This window comes from Colias eurytheme, chromosome 19 (genome assembly GCF_061535395.1).
Source record: "Colias eurytheme isolate Ceu_HAF_F1 chromosome 19, ilColEury1 Martin Lab GWU primary, whole genome shotgun sequence".
Classification (NCBI taxonomy): Eukaryota; Metazoa; Arthropoda; class Insecta; order Lepidoptera; family Pieridae; genus Colias; species Colias eurytheme.
In genome coordinates this window covers 6,637,258-6,657,643 of record NC_142998.1, presented here as the reverse complement: position 1 = coordinate 6,657,643, position 20,386 = coordinate 6,637,258, and the positions used below count along the sequence as shown (strand labels likewise).

General features: G+C 32.6%; 1 protein-coding gene across 1 annotated transcript in view; it reads right to left on the bottom strand.

Annotated features, from left to right (window-relative positions):
* Positions 1-782: 782 nt before the first annotated feature.
* The window catches only part of LOC149900213 (elongation factor-like GTPase 1), a 109,544-nt gene continuing 89,940 nt past the window's right edge, over positions 783-20,386 (bottom strand). Inside the window, exons 10-11 of the mRNA XM_090112832.1 lie at positions 4,161-4,345; positions 783-1,519 (exon numbers count right to left, since the gene is read on the bottom strand). Of these exons, the coding sequence (XP_089968958.1) occupies positions 1,331-1,519; positions 4,161-4,345 (374 nt within the window). The 3' untranslated portion in view covers positions 783-1,330. The remainder of the gene's footprint in view (positions 1,520-4,160; positions 4,346-20,386) is intronic.

The following is a 20,386-nucleotide window of genomic DNA, read 5'->3' as shown; positions in this document are numbered from 1 at the left end:
CATTTTTAAAACAGCGCCATCTATTTATTCTATTGGAATTTATAAAGTTCGGAGTGTTTCAAAATTCAAATGCATATGCATAAATCTTTCAATGGTAAATGAGTATGGATATTTTGAGTGTGGAGACAATCGGTTCTACGACATAGTTGTTTGATATAGTTTCAATACAAAAAATCTTGTTTCTCTTAAGGCTTGTTGTGACTTATATTTCGAAGAAAAAGATCAGTATCTGTGATAGAATAATGAATGTAATGTGAATACGTAGAGAATAACTACAATATACTTGAGTGATAAAAGTATTTTTTAAATATCAATATTGCTGACACTAGCAACGTATGTATGTTTGTACTGCTTATCTGGTAATTGTACGATAATAAAAAAGGATTTTTGATATTGCAGAAGATAAGGTCAGCCCCCCTAGTCAAGTGGCTTTCTGTTAGCGTAGCGTTCAATAGAATAGACTACGAATGTATCAATCTCATACATTCGTACCTAGTCTATTCTATTGAACGCTACGCTAACAGAAAGCCACTTGACCAGGGGGGCTGGTCTTTAAAGACTCAGTAGTTGTGTCGGTCTTATATTTTATACATACAAATGTACGTAAAAATTATATTCTAAATATTGTTAGTGACAGAGGTAAAGTTTTGTTATAAGACATGGTGATTACGAGTTTTTATGAATCTGAATGAAGACGATAATTTAATATGTGTGACTTGTCTGATATTTTGCAATAATTAGGTGTAAATGATAGCAGTGGGAAACGAAATAAAATACAAAAATGTTGGAACAAATATATTTTATTGAACAATTACACATTTATACATTTAATAAATAATTAAATAAAATACTTTTCAGTATAAAATTTTAACCTCATAAAAAAGCTTGAATTATGATTCTCATTACGTTTATGCTATAAAAATCAAGTGGAAGTACACTGACAGTAATGGCTTTAATTCATCAATAATTTTGGGGGTTACTGCAACGATATTATTAATAAAAAGGTGTAGATAGGTTACCAACATAACATTCGATCTTCAAGAACGGCAAACTAACGAACACACAATAAGACGTCCAACTAAGATGGCATAATTCAACTATCGTGAGCGAAAAAGAGACAACTTGCTATTTTATTTATTTATTCTGGCTAATTAGCTACATTTCGACAGGAGCACAACCTATCTAAACCTTTTTTCTTATTCTTAGTTTACTGTTCGAGTTACTTCTTGACAATGTTCTTTTTCTCATAATTAGTTTTCCATCATTGGGTTCTCTTCGAGTTCACTTTTCAGACAATGCTTTCTATTCAGAATCACTTCTAACTTCGAGATTACTTCTTCTTAGACAAGGTCCTCTGTTTCTCCGCGTGTGTGACCAGCTGTCTGTCTGTGGCGAGTCCCTTGCGAGTGCGCACGGCGTCCATGTAAGCTTTGGCTCGGTTCACGCCATCCCACTTCTCGCCCCAGTGTAGGTACTCCTCTTCTGTGCGGGGACGCCAGAACGGGTCTATGTCTATCACCTGGAAATTAAATGTTTTGCGTTTAGATTACATTTGATATTACAATACAAATTATGTGTAGGATCGTCACTTCGGTACTTTCAATTAAATTTAGTACATATATTAACTTCCTAATTAGATACACAGGCAGACATCATCATACATCTTATAAGATTACTTTAATATTTAATTTTTATTTATTCTCTCATATAGAAACATGTTTGATGTTTTAGGCGCACCATTTAATAGATGACTGATAATAGGATAGGAAACCATAATACAATATTCTTATAAGACTTCTGTTTTATTTGGCACAACAAGACGCTAAGTTTAAACTCAGTATAAACTAAAAAAAAAACCCCAGCACACAGCTCTGGAAACCGACATATAGATGTCGGTTTTCATATACAGGGTGTAATCAATCGTTAAGTGCAGTGCACAGGCGATTATTCCGTTACTATTGCAGATATAAAAAAACTTTAAACTGATATCGAAAGCCCTTTACCTAATGAGTAAAATGACAACAATAACTTTTTAAAAATAAAACGGGAAATATCCAAAAAAATTACATCAAACACGCCCATACATTTGGTATGAGATATGGGTCATTTTCAAAATATTTGTACATCACGAAATTGTCAGTAAACTGTTTCGTTAGGAAATGTCAGGAAGTTGTAAAAGTAAGGCTGTATTCAGAATAAGGTAATATTACATATAAAAAAGTAAGAAGTCACTAGTTAAAAAAAAATATATTTTTAGTTACAAAATAATCAAGAAACAATCAATTTTTATAATTCTCTGTTTGGTTTTCCTTTTATTTTCTTCTATCATTAGCTTCTTTCCATTTTTGTCTTCGAGCTTCTTTTTCACTGTCATTAAGATCTGATATTTTTCTTTGTCTTTGTTTCACTTTCTCGAGGTGTTTTTTCCTTTTCTTTTCATATTTTTCAGGGATTTGCTTTTTTAGTTTTTCAATGTATTTTTTTGCCGTTCGGCACCGGTTAGCGGCATTCTGAAACTAAAAAAAGCTGTTGGATATATGTATTTTGAATAAAAATAAAAACAAAAGTAAGCATCACTCGTGTGGGTGGAAAAGCGATCAACACTAAATGCAATAAGGCAAGCGTTATCCCATCAGAAACCACTTGTAAAATTGGAGGCCAAGACTCACTGATCCGCTTTCACTATAAAAAAGTTATCAGATCCCAGGAAAAGTCAAGTCCCTAAGCCCGACTTTACTAACCCTACATCATGGTTTAAAAAAGTATGGCCTGTAGTTACAAAAAAATAATCTTGAGAGATTTATTGTTTTTCTCCTTTATTTTTATTCGTTACATTAATTTAACACACATTTTAATATCTTATTTTCATACTTTACACATGAGACCACAGCTTTACCGTCTACAATTTACTGACGTCAGTAAATGTCAAGAAATTGTTCGTCAGTAACATGTAAAAAATAACCTAAGAAATACTTTTACACAAAACATAATCACATTTACCATTAGATTGAAAGTGTAATCTATTACTCTAGTCATAATTTAAGTATATTACAATTGCGGTAGGTGAATTCTTCAAAATGTACTTACTTTTGTTGAGAATACGTCGTTAGGAAAATGTAACTAAATTTTTTGCACAGCACACTACAGGACTTCTTCCATGTCTGGACGACGAACAAAATGGCGGCGCGTTAATGTGACCTTACTTTTCGTGATATGACCAGTTTTGCCAATGATTAGAGTTAGATTCCTCTTCTTTGTGATACAAGAAGTTGGTTAATTATGTCAATAAATCAGTGTCACGAAATTGTAACGATTGATAGGGACATTTTATAATATGTCATTCTTCGTTTATTTAAGGTAATTTAAATAGTTTAATCTATCAGATATAACACTTCAAACATTGCTTTTTAATTATGATACAAAAAAATAGGAAGTTTCATACAAAAATTCTGATAAAAATATTGGTTTTCATTGTCGTCCACATAGGGGACAATAAAAAAATGTATGGAGCTTTTTTTGTTACTTTATTTTCACATTAAATTTATGTAAGAATTTGAATCGCAATTCATTGCTTTTCATCAGAAATGATATGCAGTATGCTTAAGTTTAGTCTGTAAAACGTTAACAATGATTTATTTCAGTCGTAACCATATTTTTTTCGAAGATTTTTTAGGGGGACAAACATTTTGTAGTAATGTACAATTATTTTGAAAACGACCCATATGACAATCCCCAACATGTAATATGAAAGGTTTTGGTTGTTTTTTTGGTTTTGTGCTTAAATTACTTCGCAAATTTTAATGAAAATTCATTAAGAAACTGTAAATGGAACTCGAGGTGGAATACAATGGTATTCCAAAACGAGGATGTCACTCCGAACATTTGCTTTGAATACAAAATGTATGGGAAATTAAATGTATGTGATTGATGTAATTTTTTGGATATTTCCCGTTTTATTTAAAAAAAGTTAGGTATTATTGTCATTTTACTCATTAGGCTTTCGATATCAATTTAAAGTTTTTTGATATCTGCAATAGTTACGGAATAATCGCCTATGCACACATAACGATTACACCCTGTATGATTTTCTTTGTCTAACGCTAACGCTCTCTAGCTAACGCTCCTATTTGACGAGAAAAAATACAAACCGAGATACATACCTCCCAATGACTGAACATCATTTGTGGCGCGGCCAGCCCCGAGGTGTGCGTGCGCAGCTCGAGCGCGAACCGAAAGCTCTCCGCGACGGGCATGAGCGCGCGCACGCGGAACGACGCCGAGCCGCTCTGCAGGTCGCTGGCTACCACGCGCCCGCTGCGCTTCCCTAGCGCTGCGTACAGCTTGCCTGGAAAATAATGTATACTTTTATAAAATCTCATAGAAGCAGTTTATAGAAAGGGTGACGCACCCTTTCTTCCCTAGCATTTAGGTAGTTTATAGAAAGGGTGCGTCGCCCTAGCGCTGCGTACAGCATGCCTGGAAATATAATATGTACATATAATAAACTAGCTATGACCTGTTAACAAACATACTTTCATATCGTCAACCAATATCAATCTTATATGGGCTCAATAAACGTCTATAAAAATAGTTTTTAAATCTTATTGAGAGAAAATTAACATGATTTTGATGGACAGAATATTGTTGAATATGAACACGTCATATTCAAACCCAATTAGTTTAAATGGGTCTCCATTAGTTTACTTTTGCTTCTTTTTATGTTCATTCTTATTGATAGTAGGTTTAAATTAAAACAAAAAGAGATAAAATATGCCTGTCTGACGAAACAGGTCACCTGAGTCTCGTTTTATAGATTTTAATCGCTAATAACATGCAAAATCTTGCTCTTATCAGCTTTATGTGGGCGTGTCTGTATTCTAAATAAGAATTGAGATCCTAAATTAGATCTTTGGTTGAGATAAAAGCAGACACTTATAGAAGGTTAACTAGTTGCCCACATTAATAATCATAATTGATTTCTGATTCATCAATGAGAGCCAAATATTGCAGAAAATATTTGTAATTATTCACTGCGCAGTAAAACTGTTAATCAATAGGTAGGAGTAGTCATTTTACCGTATACTACTAACATTGTTTGAATACTTTTATTATACTTCAATACAAATTATAATTTCATTTAATAAACATGACACCACACAAAACTCCCTAAAAACGCTCGCGCGCTTTGCTAAGCGCTCGATCTGCTGATCGTGTCTCATACGTTTTTGCGCCGAAGCAAGTCATCCGCTACGAGCGAATTCCCCGCGCAATGCCATAAGTTGACAAAATATTAAACGCCCAGTGACGTAGACACATTCCTCCAGTTTAACCTGATTCGATGTGGCCATTTCGATGTCTTCCGGTCGGCGGCGTGCGTCCGGTCCGCGCCGGCATTCGTCACGAGATGCAGCCTCCTTTACTAGTTTTTACTTGAATACTAGTTTTCGTTGTCTAGCGATGCTTTATATCCTTTAGAGGTTAAGATGTCAAAGTTTTAATATGATGTCGTGTGAAATTACGGATGACGAAAATTTCACGGCTATATAAGTGTCGTTAAAAACACAATGTTAGGATTTTTTGATAGTTCTGATTTAGAGGTATATTGTAGAAGGTTTTATAAGTGTTATAACTAATGATAATAATATATAGTATGTAGTTACTACTTGGTTAAATATAAATTGATATTGTTGCTTAAAAGCTTATATATTATTAGCTTATAAGCTTATATCAATGTATATTTAACCAAGTAAAAAAGTAAATAAAAATAAGCTTTAGAAATTTTTAAAAACAATCTTGTAATAGTATGCTGTACCTACCTATGACTATACTGAAGAAAGTATTGACTAAAGCTTCCTAAGTTCCAAAAACCTTTTCAACGATTTTTAATGCGTAGCAAAAACTGTTTTAAATTTAGGCACGCATGTTTGAGGTTTGACAAAACAAATGATTGGCCTATCAGTAGTTTAATGGACCACATTAAAGCTGGAACACAATAGTCTATTCATTGGAATATTTAAATATTTAAAACCTTTAACAATAATAAATAAAATAAGAATTAAAGATTAGAGTCTCATACTTGTGTATTTTGTTTACTTTTTAGTTTTATAGTTATATTCATACAAATTTCAGCATACAACGTAAAACTAATTAAATATATAGTAACGAATTAATTGAAAGTATATTAAAACAATTATTTTATTGTAAATGGAGCGGTCTACTATATTTTCAAATTTCAATATTACATTTCACGCAATCTACAAATCAGTAATTTGGATTTGGATCGGAAGTGTACATTTTATAGATAGAATAAAGTCATTTGAATATTACATTTAATATTTATTTTTCAAATGTGGAGATACGTGACCGTTGTCTGTGTCCGAATTCTACAGATATTATTTTGATTATGAATACCCCGTACCATGATTGTGCTTGTCATATTTTTATTTCAACAGAATCTTTATGATACAAGCAGTGCTTTAAAACTCTAGATCTCGATAGGCAACAAATTCTCCTATTCACCAGAAGCAAAGCAAGGCTGTATAGCTAAATTACAATAAAACTGCAGTAATGCTTATTGCTTTTATAGTGTAAACTAAGCATTTCTCCACTGTAATGACGCTGACGTAAGCTGCAATTCGACTCGGAAGACCATTACCTGTGGTTTCATTCGGTAAATTATAATTATACGTAGATATGGCTAGCCACGAACCGCGGTTTTTAATGAACACCGTGAAAGGAGATATTTTTTCCATTTTTAAACAGAAAATTTATTTTATTACGACTAGGGGGAGGGTGTTTCACAAAATGAGATACTTTATTATAAAAGTATATGTACTAACGGATACGTTTAAATATGTCATTTTCTGTGCTGACTTCTCTAGCTTATTGTAACGTATGAGTGGCGTGTATTGGTTTTGTTATCGATTCTGATAAAGGCGAATCCCATACAGACATAAACAGACCTTTCCAATAGCATGGAAATATATAATATATTGTATATAGTTTTATAATAAATACCTACAACGGTATACAATAAACAACGAGGAATGCGTTAAAAATGTGGCATGCCATAAAAAGTGGTTATACAATACATTCGCATACTACACCACGTTTCCGTAAAGTATTCCTTGCGAAACTAGTTTATCAATGAAGTTGACATTTATATTTACGACACCGTGCCCAGTTTCTGACTCTCCTATGATCGCAGCATGTTTGCTAAAACCATATTGGTCCATACTATAGCCGGTAGATATTTATATTATAAGTACCTATGTTTAAATATTAGGTACACAGAGATCAGACAAATAGACAAATAGTATGTCGTTTTGTAAATTGTAGTAATTGAGAATTAAGACGATACACAAAAAAAAATCCACTGCTTGGCGGGCGGAGTCTAATAGTTCGCTATCGCGAACGCGGGTGTGCACGAAGTCATTCTTGCAAACTCGACGCGCTGCCGCTGGCCGACTCGGGACAAACATGTATGGAGTCGTCATACAGTTATAATATTGTTATACATTTATTTAATTGTTGATTTATTGGTTTTATTTTCTTGCTTATAAACAAATAATCTTCTTTTTAACAACTACTTAGACATTATTAATAATTACATATTATTATTTCGTAACTAATGTTTACTTTATTACAAAATAATACAGGTTATAAATAATCTTTAAAATAACAAAAAATATTGTTACTCTGAAATAATGAAATGGTACTCAATAACGCGGACTACTGAATTGATTTAGATAGAATTTGATGCTGACGTAGATATTACATTATGCCCAGAAATGAAAGGTACTATTTCTGAAAGAAGTTATAAACCCTATTTCTTCTCAGTCAAAGTCAAGAGTGGAAGATATCACTAATACAGTAAAACTGATGCGAAACTTTGGATGTTAATTTGTATATTTTTTCCAATTGTAAGCAATCTTTTTCCTCCAACCTTTATGTTTCTTCTTCTTATTTTCTTTATTGTCCCCATTTGTCTCATTTTGTCTTATCGTGTTGTCACCCTTTTTTACGATTGCGCGAGCGACACAGGTTCCCCGTGTGACGGCCGTAGCGGGAATGACTCGTGCAGCGATCGGGGTAGGAAGGTACAGGGCGGCTCTCGCTATATTGGCTGGTCGCGCGCTAATTTCAAGTATTTCTTGTTTATTTCAAAACCATCGCATATTTCAAAATTCTAAATCGGTAGACGTATAGGTTGTATATTTTATAGTTAATATCCAAAAAGTCGTAACTTTACGTTTGTTATTTTGAAGATGCCAGAGATTAAAAAAAAATAACAATGACAACTTTGTATTTTTTTTCTATCGAGAAAATATCATGGAATCATGTTTCTAAAACGGTAAACGTATTGTGTTACTATTGAACTTTCTTGTCAAGAATTTTCATCACGATAACTTTAATAATATAAAAATTACGAAGGTTTAAAAAGGGCCGTAAATGTTAGAAAAATTAATTCATCACCTTAAAGCGAAAATTATCTTTATATGAAAATATATTAGCGTAATTTGTAATCAATCTTGTAAATCATCGTACCCTACATATAGGTTCTTACGCGATAAATGAATGAATGGAATACTCTAATTTATTACTAAACCTCTAGAGAGAGCCTCATTTAATGCTTCCTTATAGCTTCAATCATTACAGAATCTTCAATAACCTCCAAAAAATGATATCTAACTTCAAAAGTATCAAGTCCAAGACATTACGCGCCTACAAGAAACGCGGATATCAAAATATCACGACACGCGCGCACCGTTGTGTCCCATATCCCTATCCGTTAATAACGGAGATATGTTGTTCAGAGGACACCCGTCCCTCAGACACTGGATGTCAGACGAGCGAAGGCTGTGCGCTGTATATGGCATGGAATTCATACTCATCCGACGTGCCATGTCTTTATTTTTAACTAGCTTTCCGCCCGTGGATGCGCCCACTTTGTCTTAAACCTAATAAATTGTATACTAAAATATTCCTCTAGAATCACTCTATGTAGTAAAAAAACCGCATCAAAATCCGTTGCGTAGTTTTAAAGCATTAAGCATTCATAAGGGACATAGGGATATAGGGACAGAGATAGTGACTTTGTTTTATATTATGTAGTGATAGCATGTGATAGTTCGTAGTTGATCCATATAATTATGAGTGGTGTATATCCTGATGGTGAGACGAGTAACCCTAGTGGGTCACCTTCTACACAAATAATATAAAGCTTATAGTTTTTTGTTTGATTGTTTGGACGCATGAATCTTAGGAACTACTGTTGGGTATATACCCACACGATCACGTACATATGTACGTGATCCCTGAGTATTATATGCCCCTATCGTGTGGTCTGTATGTCAAGCCAGGTCTTAATCCGAACGGATTTTGAATTGTTATTAATATTTATAATATGTCAAATACTTTTTAAGGTAGTCGTGTTAATTAAGCAAGAAAATGTAGGTAAGAGGAGTCCAGTTTATTATGATAATATTGTAAGCAACAAATAATTTTCAGGTTATTTAAGAAATATGTAAATACTTCCGTACCTGTAATATTAAGTTACACCGTAAACTTAATAGCGTGATATTACGCAGTGTAATTTAAGACCTCCGTTTAATAAAATGTTTAAGTATGTAAAATATTGTATATTTAACGAAACAATTTTATTATTGTTTAATAAATTTTAAAGTAAAAGTAATGTAAAACATTAAAAAGAAAATTAATACAGATATCAATGTGAGGTGCTTCTTTTGTTTTTTAAAATGCAGTATTTATGTTTTTATGCATTCAAATTAAAACTTCTTATTGGACTGATGGACTCCTTATTATGGTGAAGTCGTAATTCTTACTGGAATCTTTATTATGGAGTAAACCATGTCACACGTGACACAATTAATTCCTTGTCACTGCTCAAAAAAATTCCTTAATAGTTTATTTGATTTGGATCAGATGAAACGTAATAAGTTCATTCAACTCATCAAAGTATTAATATTATATGTTATCTATCAAATAAGTTATAAAGAACTTTCCTCCATTCATATTTATACTACGCAGTAATTGATAGTAACAACTAACAATTTCAAGTAGGTTGTAGATTTATAGCCATATATTTAATTACAAGTCAACCATTTAAACGTTACATAAACATACCAGTTACTAAGCAATATCCTCGTTGAAAAGCCATTATAACTCATATTGTAACTTATTTACCGTATAATATTAAACTGATGGTGTTTATGAGATTGGTCACGTAATCAATTCACATTTTTATGGTAGGACAATTTATTACTATTTCCTATACAAACGTCTTTAAATGACGAATTTTCATTCATCAATAAGGCAAGTGGAATATTCTTAGCAGCTGACTAAAATCATCTGTGTTATGTTCGAGATCGAAAAATAAAATAGTATGTAACGCGCTCTTATCGTTTTGATTATGTACCCGGTACATAATCAAAACAATACCACGATACCGGGAGAGTGTGAAACTTTTCAAATAGTGTTCTGTTTCTATAATAAAATAGTTTAAAAAATAACAAACTATTATTTAACAACGCGCGAAGAGTTTGAACGTATCTTCTTAAATATATTTCTATTTCCAAGCGAACCAAACCTCCTTCTTTCTATCAGTAAAGTAAAGTGAAGTAATCCTACTAGAAATGCGTAAACCTAGATATTAAATAAGCAATAATTATATAAACTTGATTATCACACATATTTGGTAAGGGAATGCAACCCACGATACTTCGCACAGCTGACAGGGTCACTACCCACTGCGATAGTGCGTAAAGCTAAAAGCAATAAGTAATGAATCCCACTACAAATCGAACAGTTTGTAATAATTCAAAGATTTTACGATATGCATATTATTATTATGTTTATAGGAACATCATGCAATTTGAAACAATAATTTGCTAGACGTTAGAATACAATCTCTTCAATCAAACTCAAACATTTATTTATTCAATTAAAAGCACTTTTGAATCGTCTTTAACATTTACCACCAATTGAATATGATTTAGCAGCTAATAAAATAATAATATGTAGAATGCTTTTTAATTCAACACTTGAAAGTACGAGCAGTTCAACTTAAAAATATCAATATATCGTAACAAAAATGTTGCATTCCAAATAAATATTTATTATCATTCAGCTGGCATTCATTAATAGATTTCAACAAGTTTAAACAACAACCTTATTTAAAGTGGGGATATAATCTTAATCAAAACCCATCTCAACCAAACTACTCAACTTATAACAAGAAGTACACATATACACCAAAGGGATATCCATAATCCAGTAGGTATTAGCACAAAATAATTGTCCAACACAAAAAGCTTGGACCGCACGAAGGACGCGGGGCATTAGCCATAATTACCGGCCCATTTCTCCGCTTGATAACGCTCGCATCCGTTATCAAGAAAAACCAGCACAGATTATATACAACACATAATCGATGTAGCTCTATGACATTTGTCTGTGGCTGAAGAGAATCATTCCGAAATAAAGATACTCCAAAGCACACACTTACAGAATGCTAATTAATGCTTTCAACAACAGCCTATCGATAATAAGATGTTCATCAAAATAATAATCTTTATTTAAAAAAAAAATTGCATGTTGTTTTAATTAAATTATACATTTATGTTAATTCTTAGAAGCTAATTGTAAACTGAAAACTTTGAAAACAGAGTAAAAGGAAGTAGGTACGTATACGATTTACATCGAAACGTATGACGAACTTACTTATGTACTATTCTTAATTACAACAATATTGACTTCTGATTATAAACAGGAAGTTATATTGACAAATTACTGATTACTGTGAATTAATTCCTTCTAAGATTTCATTGGGCACCATGAAGCACGTGTACTTACACGTGCCGGGTTGCCGGCCACATTAGTAGGTACAATGAATTATTATTAGTAAACATGTTAAAAATACATACAGACGAACATAGAACCTCCTCCGTTTCGTGGAAATCGGTTAAAATAATTATTTTATTCCAATACAGGTTGTAAGTAAGAATGAATAAAACAGGCTTAGTTAATACTATCTATTTTAGTTTGCAGACACGACTAGGTCCTGAAGAAAACAAGTGTGAAAGAAAAATATACTCAAAAGCTAAATAAAAAATAATTTATAAACTCCAAGATATCATTTTGAAGATAGATTTATACCAGTAAAACATGGGAAATCAGGGCAATCATTAATGTTTATAGAAATCAAAAAATAAAGGATAACAGTGCTCCAAAATAAACAACATAATAAGCTCTCTTCCTTCCCCGATACATATAATAATAGGTTGTAATATAACAACAACAACAGGTTATAATAAATTTTACGAACGGTAGCAGTTCCGGTGTGAATCTTACATTTAAACAGTGTTTTTCAGCGGAAGTGCGCGCCTTGGGCTGTTATTATTGAACCATGGGTCTAATCTCAAATTTATATTCAGGGTTCCCTACGTAAATATACATTAGAACCTTTATTAAGGGACGATGAAGTTTAAAAAAACATTTTAGCTGATTTTGTACACAAATTACAAAATGTTTTAATATATTTACGCTTTAAACAAAGGGAGGATTTTGTATTGGCACGTACCTAATCGTTTTAATGTGTATAGATATAAGCTAGATAGGGATAATTTATGACTCTAGTTGCAATAATCATAACATAAGAAGGTACATCAGTGAACAATAAATGTATGTACATAATTCAAAATTCAATTTCAAAATTCTTTATTTGGAACAATAAAAACACAGATACAAAAACTTTATGAACGATGGCACCTATAAAAGCTTAAAAAAGCTGTGGCACAGGTGGAAACGCCCGCCTCCATACATTAGAAGTTCCAGTGACTAACATTTTTACATTAATATGTAATTCCAAAAGAAAAACACAAGAAAACAATAAAAGTAAGTAAGACGATTACACAAATTTAAAAAGACATAAATGTGCAGGTGTGTATATGTATGTGTGAGAGTGTGAGATAATAATAATATATAAATTTAAAGTTAGAAGGGTTAGCGAAGGAAGCAATTAAATAATTTTAAATTATACGGAACCTACGCTGTACGCGTTGACTGTCGCTATTAGGGGAAAATTACAAATGGATGCAGATTACCAACAGTTTCTAATTGCGACGGAAACAGATAATTTATCCATAAGCTTTTACAGCTAAATACAAGACATTATAATTTATAATATTATCATTATCATGTAAATACAATATTTATTATTTAGTTATTCACGGAAGTTGTTCAAACACATATTAGATTTTTACTATAATATGTCTAAGATCATTTATGTAACGTGACACTATGATTAATAGCAATAATGTATTGATGATTCGAAATATTTAGAGAGAAACGGACAGACAAGCAGATATTATCAAAGCTTTCTCACAAGTAAATCGATTTCGTATGCTTTCCTCTTGAAAACTTACCATGTGACAGCCTTGTGCAATGACTCATACATAATACGCTGAATTTCGACCATGGCGGTCAATTTTTACGAGAAACTAGCCAACTGTGAAAGAACATGTCAGATGGGACAGAAGGACCAATCTTGATTTCAAAAATTGCAGATTTTATTCAAATTTAGATAGCTATTCTCCTGCCAAAATTGGGACCTCGTGATCTGAGTAGAAACATACCCACCACAGGAACTACGAGAACTACATTAATTATTTAGCTGACTTACTAGATCTCGACATAAACGTATAGGTATGTAAAATTATTTTCCCAAATTATACTTGAAAATTACTTATTGAAGAAAGGATGAGGGACAGCTTACGTTTTAATAAATTAAATTTAAGTAGTCTTGACTATTAATAGCCTTTTCAAAATATTATTGCAGTGATGACAAATCCAATAAATCTAAATATAGGATAGCATCTAGTCACTGGTTTGACGCAAATAAAAAATTCTTATGATAATCTTAGGCGCGGGTCAAACACAAGCGGTGCGGGCGCGGGCGTGCCATAAGCGCGCCTCTTCAATCTGTTTTGCACCACATCCTTCTTATACATTTTGTATGAAAGAATTTTGGACAGGCGTCGAGGCGGCACGTCACCGTTGCGCCGCGGGCGTACCGCAGGCGTACCGCAGGCGCGCTTCCCCCATCGCATCCAAATAGAGGTCAATTCACGGTCATACACAATCAAAAACAAATCGGGTGGTAGGAGACGGTAGCCTGTCAGTCAAAAATGTGTTCTCTCTGTGTGGAATTATATAGAGCTGCTATTACATACCCTTCTTCGTTTTGTTTTTAAAGGTGAATTGAATTAATCGATGAAATGATTTACACAGGTGATGGCAGTAGGGAAAGTGAAAATGAAGAAGAGCATAATGAAAGTTCCCATGTATTTACAATGTCAGAAATAAAGATAATCCTGATTTTGATTGTGTTTTTTATTTATTTGTAATTGTAATAATATTGTGGAATGATCAGTACTGTAAATACTTTTGAACTGAGATTTTAATGATAAGATTTATATGGTTTAAATGTAAACCTGTGTTTGAAAACCATATTTTATCTATACTAATATTATAAAGAGGAAAGGTTTGTATGTATGTATGTATGTATGTATGTATGTATGTATGTATGTATGTATGTATGGTTTTCACGCATAAACTAGGTACTGGACCGATTTTGATGAAATTTGGCACAGATAATCTTTAGACCCTGAGAAAGAACATAGGCTACCTTTTATTGCGAAATATGTACCACGGGCGAAGCCGGGGCGGACCGCTAGTACAATATAAATTTTGTGTTATTTTAACCTTCTTTTCTTCCATCATTATACCAGTACTACTTTAAAATTACCTTAAAAGTACTATAAAATTTTCCAAGTAAATTCCAACATTTCCAACAAAGATATATTTGCAATCGTGGGGTTATCCTCGCTATTTACTTACAAGGAATTATCAAAACAAAATCGTTACTTTCAAATTAACGTTACTTTCAAATCTCTTTTAGCACAAAAAACATAATTTTACTAAATTATGCATGAAGAAAATGCATTTAACCACTCTATATAAATATCATTTTCGGACGCCAACAGCGCGCCGGCTGGCGCGCCCGCGGCGCGCCGGCTGGCGCGCCCGCGGTGCGCCCGATGCGCGCCGCGCCGCTTGTATATGTCCCGCGCCTTAGACAGCGGGAAGGCGCCATCGCCCATCATATAATATTATTGCAAGTTACATAAAGTTGTAAGCAATTATATACTAGGAAATGTTGGAAAAGGGAATTACAGATATGACACGCATAAAATAACTACATATATTTATTTTAAGTTAAAACATTATTTAATACCATAGGTACAGGATTTTAATAATGAACTGGCCTATATCTGGCTACCTTCTGCTATACGGGAACGAACTAAGAAAATCATTCAACATTCTTCCGCAAGCTCCATTCAAGACTATTCTCTAGCCATTGTTTAGTGTGATTTAGTAATGTCGTGAGCACAAATAAGTCGTGTTCGTGAGAGTAAAAAGTGTACAGCATCCGGTGTTCTCGCACTGCTAAGAACTTATATCCTGTGTCATTCGACACGCCCTGTACGTGGGAGTAGACCCGAAACTTCACTTGCAATCTGTTAATTGGTTTTGTTTTACTTTTAACCTTTCGTTTACGCTGTCGGCCTCTCGTGCGGTTGCGACGTCCGCCATTTTTTCGAACGCGTTTCAAGTGTGTAAGGTTTGGAGATAAGACGGATTTTATTATGGGTAGAATGCTGTTAGGTACTTTAAAATATTGCTATATATAGTCAGGATTTTTTTGTACCAATTGAGTTATGATAGAAATAATCTTAGAATTATATACGGAACGACAATATGCCTTTAAATGAATAGCGGTAATTGTTAATCAGTTACAGCAGGGTAGCAAAACATCACATACCTACCAGTTACACAATATATTACATAGTAAAGTATATTAAAATGTGCAACAATTTCCTTACACGTGTCCCATGCATTACAAATCAATTTCCTTTCATCGTTACACGCATTCATTACCCATAATACGAACATTTCAATGTCAATCAAGATACACATGTCTTCGTTAAAAATAAGTAAATTGCCGTGACCTTATGAACTAGAGTCGTAGGCGTTGTGGCGACTCGATTGCAATAAATAAATATATATTATATCTACTGTATTATGCACGGTACCAACGTCATCATGGAAAGTACGGGGCCTGTGGAGTACAGGGCAAGATACCTGGGGTCTCCCGGGTCCCCTGAAGCTTTGGGCAGCCCTCATAAGCTGCTCTGCTTCATGAGAAACTGAACAGTCTTAGGTAACTGGTTTCCCCACCTCTTTTTCTCTCTCTAGCTGATCCGACCTTCACGCAAACTGTTAAACGCGTGACGTTTAAATATTCGTTATGTTTTCTTAATTTTTATGCCTGACGCCAATTTCTTGAGTTTTTCTTTCATAAGATCATTCTCCTAACAAAACGAACAGATCAAAAAAAAAAAATTCGAAATCGAACCGCCCACGCGTAATGCCATGACCAAGGGAAATAGGGATTTTTATATATAGAAAGGTATTAATATATTATTTTGTATTGCAGCGGTTGGCAGTGTCATTACGTATCATTGTGTATCTATATTCGTTCGAATGGCGCCCTGCGACATTACAGGCTCCGCTCGTTGGGGCGGAGGCCTCCCGTGGGCAGGAGTGTTGCACGTGTATATGACCACGTATGCTATACAATTTGACAATATTTGTTTTAATTTTTTAAAGGACGAATATAGTTTCTTATTGCATAGTAGGTTACAAAAAGTAAACTACTTCATAATCTGACAATAATTGTACTCTAAAGAGATGAAATATAACGATATATTATATATAAGTAATGCTTAGGCAGAGCAGTCAGTTTTAAGGTTACCTACTTGGAAATATATCATGAATCTAAAACAGAAATATACATTACATAATTTTTTTGAAGTCATAAAGACAGATTTATAGAGCATCATAGCACGTAGGAACTGAACGAATGAATAATGAGAAGTGATTTGTGTTTCATTTTCATTTTCAACTTTCAAGTTTATATACCTACCTACAGTTAGTAATTCTTTATACGATATGTAACAAGTTTATTTAAATATAAAATACGTATAAAACTCTACTAAATGTTTTCTTAAAGAAACGATCCAGCTTATTAGGTTTATGAGTTTCTATTAGAAAATAAAACAAACTAGGTTTTTCAAATCACTTAACAAAATTGTCTGAAGTCCACGTACTACGTAGTATCTAAATGTGAAATGTCGATCGTGGGAATTTATATGAATAGCACAAAATTGCTCTTCACTAACCCTTACACGTGGTTTCGTATTTTACGTTCAAGTGCCTACTCGATGAAGAAATTTGATAAGCGAATAATGTACATTTATTCTCGAATTAATTCGATATTTTATTAAATATGATTTTTATGAAATTGTTGACTCGGCGACATTGTAAACATCCGGTAGTATAAATTAATTAATATAGATATTAAAATAGGCTGGCTAGTTAAATTGAATATCACTTTTATTTAACAAAACTATAAAACCTTTCATGCACTAATATACTTATAGAGGTACGTTTAAATATATGAATGAATGATTTTTAGGTAAAGGTATTTGTGAAACTTGCTTCTTTCCAATAGCTATTTATAGATTTCATATTTATTGAAAGTTAATCAAATATAAATACTTGCGTCTTTTCAAATTAAACTACTTACTTCTTAACTATACCTATATAAAATATACTGAATTGAATTTTAATATACTTCGTGTTTATATTTATAAAACTATCACAAAAATATTACATTAAAAGACCATAAAAGTCCCGCAAATGATGTCTATATAAATCATTTTACGGTTAGAGCTTAACTTAAGGGCTGGTCGTGCTATTTAATACGCAATTTAAATTCTGGTTTGTATAATATTTTTATATTTTACAAATAGAGGGCAACACGAGAAAGGCAAATTTGTAATAAATTACTTACACCTACCTAATTAATATCGCTGGCTATAAAACATTGTTTTTATTATTTTAACACTAATGGAAACATATTTCTTTTTTTGTGATTAAATTACATAAAGTAAAGTACTTTTTTATCGCATTTGGACCTTTAAAATGTTCAAATAATTAATGTATATTTCAAACTCAAGGTCAAGGAGGTTATGGTTAAAATTACCACACTATCAGATAGCAAAAGTTTTGTCGGCTTTAACATAGCGTGTGTCGAGCTATTAGAATACGAGCTAAAGTTATAACGATCTTTTTATCGTCCAAACTCTGCTTAATGAGTTTAACTTTGTTAATGCTTCTACAAAAGCTCTCTGAAATTTTGACACAAAATAGTGAAAGTTTATGATAGGTCTGTTACGTTAATTTACTGTATAAGTACATTGTTAAAAACAATTTATAGTTTTAAAACCTTTTCCTTTATTCTTTATGAGAATATTCACTAGTTTATATTCACCTCTTAAAACTTGCTTTAAATGCTTTAATATGTTTCCCATATATTTTATTTTACTCTTGTAATTAAGGCTTATGATCATGCAATATCGCGAAAATAATTCACCGTCTTATACATGGTTAAACAATCTTCATACATTGACAGCAGTAATCAGTTATTTTGTAGCACTATAGTAAGAAGTTTTAGATGCGTAATTTATCTTATATACGAATAATATAACGCGATCGCGTGCTATAAACTAATATATCTGATCAAGATAGGAGCGACAAAAATGTGTTAGCAAAGTGAGAACATTAATTATGCAAATTCGACTCTGGTTAACAAAACTCGTTTTGGTAAATAAATCTAGCTGAACGTTAGCGGTTAAAAACTTCCTTAATCATTTGTTACTGGAAATTGGAATATTATCTATATTTTTTATAATTCATTTTACAAGTATGGTTTCCTTTTAAACGGTTTTTGAAATTTAAGTTTAATAGCCTTCCTATAAACTGTTGAATTTTGACATTAACCAAAAAGCGAAGTTAAAGGCTTACAAGCTGAGGCTAATTGCAGATCATAGAATAATGTTTGAGACCAAATAAAAAGTAAATTTCTTCATTTTTGTGCTATAAAGATGAAACTATTGATATATTCATGACCTGATTTATAAAACTGGTCCATTTAATTTTCTCACGCATTCCGGGCGACATTTTAACAATATGCAACGGTAAGGCTTCATTGGAACAAAAAATCAGCACGCCTTACATTCCTAAAATGTAACTTGAAGCATATTCTTATAATACGGCAAATACGTTTTATTATTAAATAGCAGTGTTACGTTTTTTACTAAGATGCATCTTCTTAATATAATCATCTTAAAAAATACTACAACTCGCCACTATCTATTACAACTCTTATCTCATAAGCATATTAACATTGGCGATAAAGGAATTCGGCTAAGCCCGGATGTTTCACTTCTAAGTAAACCCGATACAAAGGGCTTCGAGTGCGCGTGCCAATAACGATTCTCTCAGAGACAATAAACAAAACAAAACAAAAAAAGAAAAAAAAAATACGTTACGGAGAGAAGCACCGTCGTTTTTGGGAATGTCGGTTAAAACTGACCACTCGAAGTCGAGTACCATTGTCCGGGACGAGGTACAAAACCGCTTTTACAGCTCTTTATCAGCTTAACACTTTATTTATTGGTACTTGAGAGTTTCCTCTAGAGATGACTTTGTATAAACACCAATAAATATGTTCGCATGCCAATCACGTTGGCCTTATTATTTTGTTATTGAAATATCTTCTATAGAGATGACGATCGCTATAAAATTTCTAACACGTTTGGCAGTGATAAGCTTACTTGACCAGAGACGAGTAAAAATTTGCATTCCTTTTTATTTATTTACTCGCAAGTAATAAAAATTCGTCCTAAATAAATCTTGAGTCTAATGAACTGATTGAATTAAACGTATTTATTGAAATTATTCCTAATACTACCTCCATTCAATTGATAGATACTTTTATTATCTCTATCTATTCTTGCATTACTTTTGCGGTTTTATTCTCAGTTTCTCGTATTCTTTATAGATATCAACTCATATATTGAATAAAGGAATAAAAGATAATCACATTATTATAAAGTGCTTCTCTTTATTTAAATATTTCATTACTTATAGAGATTTGTAAACTTTATTAAATACCAGTTAAACTGACAGAATTTGTAAGTATCTGTATAAAAGAAATATCGAAATCAATGGCTGATTAACTGACGGCAGTGAATAATTTAATAACTGCCAAAATCGATTCGATATTAATTTCATAATAAAACTGCCATCAGCCTTGTTACCTTATTCGAGCATACATTACTTAACCATCCATCCATACCTATACCTTACCTACCTACATAATTGTATAAACATGTAA